We start from the raw sequence: 8,911 nt of genomic DNA on the forward strand, positions 1-8,911 counted from the left end.
GAAGGATAGAAGGTGCTACAGTATTTACAACTATAGACCTTACACAAGGATACCATCAAATGCAGGTATATGAAGCATATCGTAAATACTTTAGTTTTACGTGGAAAGGTAAACAATACAGGTCCAGAGGCGCATCTTTCGGGTTACACTCTTTACCAGCATTCTTCAAACAAGTAATGGAGGACATGTTTGCAGACTTGCCTAACGTGCAAGTCTATATAGATGACATAGTCGTCTTTTCTAAGACTAAAAGCGAACATTCCGCATTAGTCAGACGAGTCCTTAAGAGACTCAATAAGCAAAACTTCAAGATTAACGAGAAGAAATGCCACTTCGCAATAAGCGAAATACAGCTCTTAGGCTACCATATATTTGGGGAAGGTATTAAAATCGACCCCGGCAAGGTGGAACACCTGTTAGATTAGCGAACACCAACTACAGGAAGATATGTCAACAACATGTGTGGGTTTGTAAACTTCTTTTCAGATGGAGTACCACACTTAGCTGATTATCTTAAACCTTTTGGACACTTAAGATGTCATAAAGACAAACTAGGAGACTTGTGGACTAAAGAGTGTGATGACGCATTTGAAGCGCTTAAACACGCAGTCCAACAAGCCCCTGTTGTACAAGGACCAGTCGATGGCGTGCCGTTTAAAATAGCAACGGACACCTCCGACTTACCCTTAGGAGGAGTATTATATCAGGTTATAGATAACAAACCTAGATTTATACAATTCTTTAGTCGAGCAATGAATGCTTCACAGTTGTATTACCCAACTGTTAAACAAGAGCTATTAGCCATATTGGCAGCTCAAACACACTTCCGAGATTACTTATACGGAACATCATTTACGCTGATGTGTGATCAGAAATCTCTTCAATATATGAAAGAGATGAAACCCGACTCACAATTACTGAATCGCTGGTATGATGCAATATCAAAGTTTCATTTTGATATAAAACATCTGCCAGGAATATATAACCATTTACCGGATAGGTTATCACGCTTCGTACCGGACTTTAATAAATCCGTACGTGAGTTACTTGCCACTGACTGAAAGTGTACTCCCAGGTGGTTTGAACAGGCTCAAAAGATATTTGGGCCACACACCATAGATATGTTTGCTGCACATCATAATGCACAACTATCGAATTACAGGACTCTAAATCATCCTTTGGGAGACACCTTTTAAATAGACCTCTCCAAAAATAATGCGTGGGCTAATCCACCATGGCAGTTAATTACCCAGCTATTAAATTGTGTTCATATACATAAAGCTACCATCACGTTGTGTTGCCCATTACGGAGTAAAGATCCATGGCTCAATGAATAAATAAGCATGATACTATGCGAGCCAATATATTTAGATAGGGAAGTAGATACTTTCCTATATCAAGGTACCCGAGCCGTCCAGAAGACGCTCTGGAGACATACTATAATATGTCGTATAAGTCCCATTGGAACAACCAAATGGACCCCTTCTGAGACCTTCCTTAACAAGGTCAAAGAATCAGAGATTCCACTCTCTACCCAATTGAACGTTAAGCAGATCAAAGGCAACATAGCACTTGAAGTCTGTGCACAAGAAATACAATCTACTATGACACTACTGTTAAGAAGCGTCAGTCTCTAGCTAGGACTCTGTTCAATAACATAATGTCCAAGCCCGAAGTCTTTCAACCCTTATTTCTAAAGGGACTAATGAAAGACAATCCTGAAGCGTATACACATATAATGCGACTATTTAATAGGTCAGGTGTATCTAACGCACATGAGCACAATGACACTCATGCGAAAGCAGGACAGGAGTCTGGAAACACTACAGACTTAGAGACAACGCAAGTGGATTCTCAACACCCTACCTTTATTCGGGAGGAGCAGAATGATGAAACCATTCTTGCTTGGCTGACGCAAAATCATAAGCTGAAGCCCCAGAACGTAGTAGACGCACTTAAAGATGCTAAGCGAAATGGGATCGCGCATCCTAAGCTGGCAACTAGTTGACAGAGTATATCAGTCATGTACAGACTGTGATCTCAATCAGATCAAGCGCTATGGGTTCGCACCGCTTAAGAGTGTGACTGAAGATGATCCATAGCACAGGGTCATCATTGATCTGATTGACCTGCCCACGTCCGAGCACACAGGCGACCTTTACGTATGCCACTTCTTTGATGTGGCGTCACGGTTTAACTTGCTCTATCCATTAAAGGATAAGAATACGTAGACCGTGGCAGAATTATGTTGCCAAGTGTTTGCTGACCACGGGTGGCCAGGTATCATGTACACTGACAACGGTAGTGAGTTCTGCGATGATGTAATGGAATCGCTAGTACTCGTATCAGGCATATGCCATAAGAGAGGTGTGCTATATAAGCCGCAAACGCAAGCCGCGAATGAAACGCGCCATAGAAGACCTAAGTTCCTCCTGCGTACTGCATTAACGGATGATGCAGATGATTGGCCGTACCACCTTAAGTGGGTACAAACAGCGACATTAAGCCCAGTATTGATACGGCGGCCCATGGGGCAAAGGTTGATGCGGCCAAGACCATCTACGATGTACAGGGGGCTCAGCAGAAGGTGCTGTGGCCCACGGGAGTTGTCGGCAACAAGGGATTTGGATTTCTGTATGCACAGCCAGAAGCCAAGTCGGATTATCACGCAACCAAACTGCAAGAGCTAGACGTGCAGCCAACCGTGTGTGCCCCGGGGTCCGGGTTCCAGGCTAATCTGGCGGTGATGGACCATTCAGACAGCGAACTGACCACGGCCATCCTGTTCCAGGTTACGGGAAATGTGGGCGATATGATGTCTCGGAATCCGTTCAAGACATTTCGGGGTGCCATGACTGTACCTTACGTTGACGACTATCCCACCTCGGAATCGTTTAATCGTGTGCAGGCCATGGTCATTGGATACAGGGAGGGCGATGTACGCCTGGTGTTTGGGCGGGGCACGCACCAGCCAGACATCTCAGCCATGTACCGGGACAAGTCCACGGCAGGCTTTACCTCACTGTCGAATCCTGACGCTATAGTGGATGTGCTGGAGGCCGCGGATGCCATTGTAATCCCCGAGCCCGGCGACATTGTGTGCTGGACCGCTGGGGTGGTACACTTTGAGATGAACATTAACCCGGCGAAAGGCAAGGGCAAGTTTAAACCCACACGCGGCCATGTGCAGGAACGCTACGTGGTAGGGACGCACAATCCAAGCGGCAGCCTGACGCAGACGCAGCTGGAAACGCTGTCTGGAATGGCCGAGTCTGGATTTATCCTGCATCCGTACGTTGGACCAAGGAGCCAGTTTGGGCCCGCAAATGCAAACACATTTCACCGCAAGACTACGCAGTTCTGCCGCCGCAGAGTCCAGCCGCGGTGTGAGAAGAAGCGGTTTGTCGAGTCGATTAAGAGTTGCCAGGCCAAGGTGCACAAGCTGACTGATCGACGCCGGCAACTCTACGGTCTCCAGGTCAAGAATCCTGGTTGTCTGTTTGTGCACCCACTCGCTCAGCGGGTGTATAGTGTCTTTAAAAAATAATAATAAAAATGCATGCTAAGTTAAAGTTAACACTAATCTAGCAAACGGCATCTGAATCTGGATACTCGTGTTGTAAACGTCTCTTTGGGCCCCGTGTCTCTCACAAAGTACAGCCCCACCTTGGGCTTCAGGTAGCTGCCGCTGGCAATGGCCATGTCCTTTTTCAGCGGCGGCTTAACGGCCGCCAGTGGGTCCGCACCTGAGTGACCTAGAGACTTTACAGAGAATTCCAGTGATGGAGCCGTCTTACTGAACCTTGCCGTGATCATGTACATGTACCACTTGTCAAAGTGTTCCTTGACTTTGAACAAGTCAATGTTGTCGAACACGCCCCCAGGAGAGTGGAACTGCGCCACCATGTTCTTGTTGACTGTCAGCACAGCGATCGGCCCGTTGTTAAACACTTGGTAAAGGTGCAGAGAGCTGTCCTCGGTGTCCATGGGAGGCACGATCTTGAGCGCAAACGTGTACTGGATTGTGTGATCGTTGACCTTGAGCGACGTGGCGCTGGGCCCGTCGGGCGGTCCCGTGAGCTCGTTGCGCGGCTTCTGAGAGTCTCCGGCGCCGTTGGAGTCGTTGGTGCGCAGCGTAAATTCCATGACTTGTTCGTTGAGCTGCGAGTCCAGCACACTTGCATAGTGATCAAAGTCGTGTGTCTGTTTGTAGTCCTCGATTCGCATACCGGCTCTCTCCACGGCCGCCTTGACACTGGCCTCAGACGTGTCGGAGGAGAGCACGAGACTGCAGTCTGTGTCGGTATTTGTAGGCGTATCCTCCCCGGTTGTAGTCGTGGTGTTTGTGGCCGTACCATCATCCTCGCTCGTGGTCGTTGTATTAGTACCACCAACAACACTGGGGACAACAACAGTCGTGGCGCTGCTGGAGCTGGATCCCCCCCCAAAAATAGAATCCCAGAAATACCAGCACAAATACCAGAATCAGGAATATCCCCACCACTACCGCTATTATCGCGGCAGTCATTTATGCCTTGAAAAAAAGAACAAACCCCCCCCCCCCCCCCCCCCCACCCATTTATTTATTAGATTTCACCTGAAACACACGTCGACCCTGCGTGTGGTTTTCTAAAAATGTTAGCGAGGCAATGCACAATCCATTTAAAATACTCTCATTGTCCGCGTGCCAGTCGAGCTTGCATTTCGCAGTGGGATACAATACTCCGTGTACTAGAATCTGGGAGCGATCGGCCCCCAGAATCTCTTCGACGCATGTCACAAGACCTACAATGGCTTCAGGAATCGGTGTACACTTAACGCCCTTAATGGCATCGAACCAGTCGACCACGCAGCGACCATTGTTGGTGTAGCGCTTGCCAAACATGACTGTGTGATCCGGCACCGCGGTGGCAAAGAGTGCGGTTCGAACCACAGAGCTCCACATGCCGAGTGTAGAGTCACGAATCAGAGCCACACGGTGCGCAGAAGTAGATGGTATGATTGCAATGTCAAGCACTTTAGCTAGCTCGGCACGTTCAATATGGTGGGTCCAGGTGTTGTTGTCTGCTACTACGCGAAACGACAGATTAATCCTCCACCCTTTGGATTTTAGAGATGCGGGCACACGGTGCTTGGCCACCTGCTGGAATGTTTTGTTCTCACGTAGTCTTGTGTACATTACATACAGATCTCCGTGGCCAAGGATGAATTCATGTATGTTGAAGGCACCTTTGTACTTGTACATTATAATGATGATGGTATGTGTGTGTGTGTGTGTGTGTGTGTGTGTGTGTGTGTGTGTGTGTGTGTGTGTATCTTATATATAACTAAACAAAAAAACTCCCTCCACATACCCTGACACGACAAGGATGAATGGTGGAGGGATTTATTTATAAAAAAATTATCGTCAACATTTTCCTATAAAAGCGATCGTTTTTCCGATTTTTATTTCACTTCCTATTAATCCAAAAATCAATTACTAATCATGAGTACTTCTCAACTTCTCAGCTTCGTCCGAACAAACCCCGGCGTGTATCCAGTCAAGGAGATGGTCATTGTGATTTCGACCGTTTTTCTCAACGAGTATCTGCATCCAGACGGATTCTCTGTCCCAGTATCAAGGTGAAGAAACGGAGCAAGTTCCCCTCATCGCGTGGCTGTTGGAATTCCTGGATTATGAGCCGAGTTTCAAGACCATTCCCGACTTGGAAGTGAAAAGAGACCTTGAAAGATTTTTATTAGACAGCGACATCAAAGAAATCCCGGTTGCCACGACTTTGCTTTATACCCTACAAAAAAACCAAACTGCCGCGAGTGCAATGCAAAGATTGACGCGCGAAATGCGGCCCTGAGGGCAGCGGAACTGAATAAAGAGCCAACAGCCCCATCAAGCCACATCAGCGCGTGAATAAAAATGTCAAGTAGCATTGAATAAAAATAAAGTTGAAATCGCTACCACTATCGCTATTGCTGTCGTTGACGTGTCCATACATAACCACGGAAGAAAAAAATCTATATTCCGCCGTATTCGACAAACTGGGGTCGAACACTGCATATACGTCATTAGATATTGAAGTGTATTACCATGACTATGTGGAGAACAATGTTCAGGTGGACACGCTGTGTCAGACGCTGAAGACGCTGCCGAACAGGCTGAAATCGGCCCCAGGAAATGCCGTAATGACGTACATCGCAAACACCGACCAACTGGTCCGCACCAAGCAGCCTTGGCAGTGGCGGTGGAAATTGGACTGGGTGTTTTGTAGCATAACAAATGCGATTGATCCCACACACGTTGGTGTGCTCGTGAACTACGGATTCACACCCTGCACCACCGATGTGGGGATTTACTCGAGCGGCGATACCGTGCTCCGATTCTGTATACCCAGCGACGTTTCGTACTTTGATGCACGCAACCTCTGTGAGAATCAGGGCCGAGAAATCCTCGTACAGCGAAACGCGGCTTTTACAGACTTTTCGCCCGCCGTTGAAAAGTCGGGAGTCAGCATTATCACCTGCAGACTGAAACTACTTCGCGATTGTTTTTGAAAAAATAAATAAACAAAAAATTAAATAAACAAAATAAACAAAAAAAAGTGATACACACCAGGTGCAAACACTTATCCTCGGCCACATGTCCATACTACGGCGGATGCGACACTGGCACTTTTTGGGGGGAGTCAAAAGTACATCGTAGTCGTATGCGTGAATATCTCCTATAAACGTGCTCATCGTGCGCCCGGCATATTCGGGCTGGAAGCGACGGTACTGCCCTGTGCGAATCACCGAATCTGTGTCGCCACTCTGCCACGAGTCAATGTTTCCGAGTTCCTTTTCACCTAGAATAGCACCAGTGCCGGCGTCCTGGAAGTAAATCACAATGGTCACTTCAACCCACTTGTCCCATATTTGCAACAGCGCGACCAGCGCGATATCCTCGTCAAATGGCTGCTTGGGACGTATACCGGCCGACACAATCAGCTCCTCGTGGCGCAATTCCAACGACATCACCAGGGACCGGTCGCCTCCCCCCTCCCGAGTTTTTATCTGCCACAACACATAGAACGATTTCTGCTCAGAACTCGGTGTGCCGTTCGGCACCTTGAGGTTCCACCTGTACGAGCGCGTATCGCCGTACGCCGCCCGCATCATTTTGGTTTCGACATCCTCAGTCCACCATGTAATTTCGTTGCGGTTACGCACATCAGTAGGATCCGAGGGATCTTCGCAGCCGTCGCGGTCTTCACCGTGGATATCGTTGCGGAGCACGTTGCCGTATTTGGCATCCTTGACCACTGTCCAGTGCTTGGCGGTCTTGTGTCCAGTGTCACAATTTTCCTGCCCCATCACCCGGATTTTGTATTGTTCAAACGTCGCAAACGCATCGTCGCCCCATTTTATTGTGTATTCCGTCATTTTCTATTATTATATTAAATCGAGTTCAGTATGTAAATCGGGCATATAAATCGGGTATATAGAGTTAGGTTCGTAAAATCGAGTATATAAATCAGGTGTAAAATCAGGTATATAAATCAGGTATAAAAATCGGGTCTATTAAATCAGGTATATAAATCAGGTATAAAAATCGGGTTTTTATATCAGATCTTTATTTTTTATCAAGCATGTGATCAATCAACACACACGACAGTGTACTGTATCTATGAACAGTGTGACTGGCAATGCTGTTCGTGGCACCGTGGTTGAACAGACCAAGGGCAACGCCCCGGGCTACCATTTCCCGAGACTCGCGTGTCCCCGGCAACACCCCCAAGTAGGAAAGATCAAGGCATCCGACCTAGTGTACGTTGAAAGTGTCTCGAGTGCAGTTTCAAGGTACTTCTCCATACGTAAAGTGTCCTTGTATGTTATAGGAGAAAAGCTGGGTACAAAGATCCCCGGAAGCTTGGCCATTTCCGGACGTGTGTTGATGATTTTCCACATTTCCGGCGATATCAGATGTTTGCGTCCGCGTCCCACAACGCGACTAACGCCCACGCGGTGATCCTGGAGCAGCAACTTGGGCCATTTTTACGCAGTTGTGTTTGACCACATAAGCAATGGCAGCATCGATGTTTACCCCCGGATTAATTCGGCCGTCTTGAAGCAGCACCCTAACCACGTTTCTGTTTCTCTTGCGCACAGCAAAAATGAACGCTGAGCCGCCAAGTGCCGTTGAATCGATCCGTGGATCTTGCAGCAAGAGTCGCACCATACCCAGCCGCCCTTGGCTACAGGCCATGTCAAAGTGGATGGCCGTGGGGTTCACACGTCCATCCTGCAGCTGCTGCTTCACAATGGCCAGATTCCCCAGAGTGATAGCTATTGTAAACACGGACGGATCAAACGTCAAGTTCTTGTTCTTCAAAAGCTCCTTGACCAGCTCAACGTCGCTGTTGTACAAGGCATCGGATAACATACTTAAACTCATGATTTCGGTTTTTTGTTTTTGTGTTGTTGTTGATTTGTGATAAGAAGAAAAAAAATCAACATCCTTATATACACGGATATCCCCCTCTCATGACACTATAACCGTATTCGACATCAGCCCCCTAAACACCTTTCATCGATCACTCCCTTCTCATGTACTCACTACTCTTGTGGACATGTGTCCAGTATAGATATATAAATTGTTTTTGTATATATCTATATTTTCATACCAAATTTCAGTCTCAAAATATGAACTTGTGAGTACGCATCCTTAGTGCACTAGACTTGGCTCGCACCAACGAAGCCATCAATATACTGGACACTTTGGGCCGTCCAGAAATTCCAGAAACCCTACCCTCCTTCGCTGAGCTGTATGTGCGACGAGAGTTTGCCTTCTTTTTCGCCGCTCAGGCACGCGGGTTCTGTAAACTTCGATGGAAATTACTAGGTTTCAAACTATATTAAACTAAAATACAATTTAGTC

General features: G+C 47.2%; 3 protein-coding genes across 3 annotated transcripts; all 3 read right to left on the reverse strand.

Moving 5' to 3' along the window:
- Positions 1-3,579: 3,579 nt before the first annotated feature.
- On the reverse strand, positions 3,580-5,245 carry SARC_02293 (hypothetical protein; the record flags this gene model as incomplete). The annotated part of the gene is made up of 2 exons (XM_014303959.1): positions 3,580-4,432; positions 4,719-5,245. 2 exons carry the CDS (start codon positions 5,243-5,245, stop codon positions 3,580-3,582), a joined length of 1,380 nt encoding a protein of 459 aa, XP_014159434.1.
- An 818-nt stretch (positions 5,246-6,063) lies between these two features.
- On the reverse strand, positions 6,064-7,416 carry SARC_02294 (hypothetical protein; the record flags this gene model as incomplete). Its single annotated transcript, XM_014303960.1, has 2 exons — positions 6,064-6,226; positions 6,608-7,416. The coding sequence occupies 2 exons, from the start codon at positions 7,414-7,416 to the stop codon at positions 6,064-6,066; spliced, it is 972 nt and encodes a 323-aa protein (XP_014159435.1).
- Positions 7,417-7,984: 568 nt separating this feature from the next.
- Positions 7,985-8,428, reverse strand: SARC_02295 (hypothetical protein; the record flags this gene model as incomplete). Its single annotated transcript, XM_014303961.1, has 1 exon — positions 7,985-8,428. The coding sequence occupies one exon, from the start codon at positions 8,426-8,428 to the stop codon at positions 7,985-7,987; it is 444 nt and encodes a 147-aa protein (XP_014159436.1).
- Between the last annotated feature and the right edge of the window lie 483 nt (positions 8,429-8,911).

This window comes from Sphaeroforma arctica, assembly GCF_001186125.1.
Source record: "Sphaeroforma arctica JP610 unplaced genomic scaffold supercont1.101, whole genome shotgun sequence".
Lineage (NCBI taxonomy): Eukaryota > Ichthyosporea > Ichthyophonida > Sphaeroforma > Sphaeroforma arctica.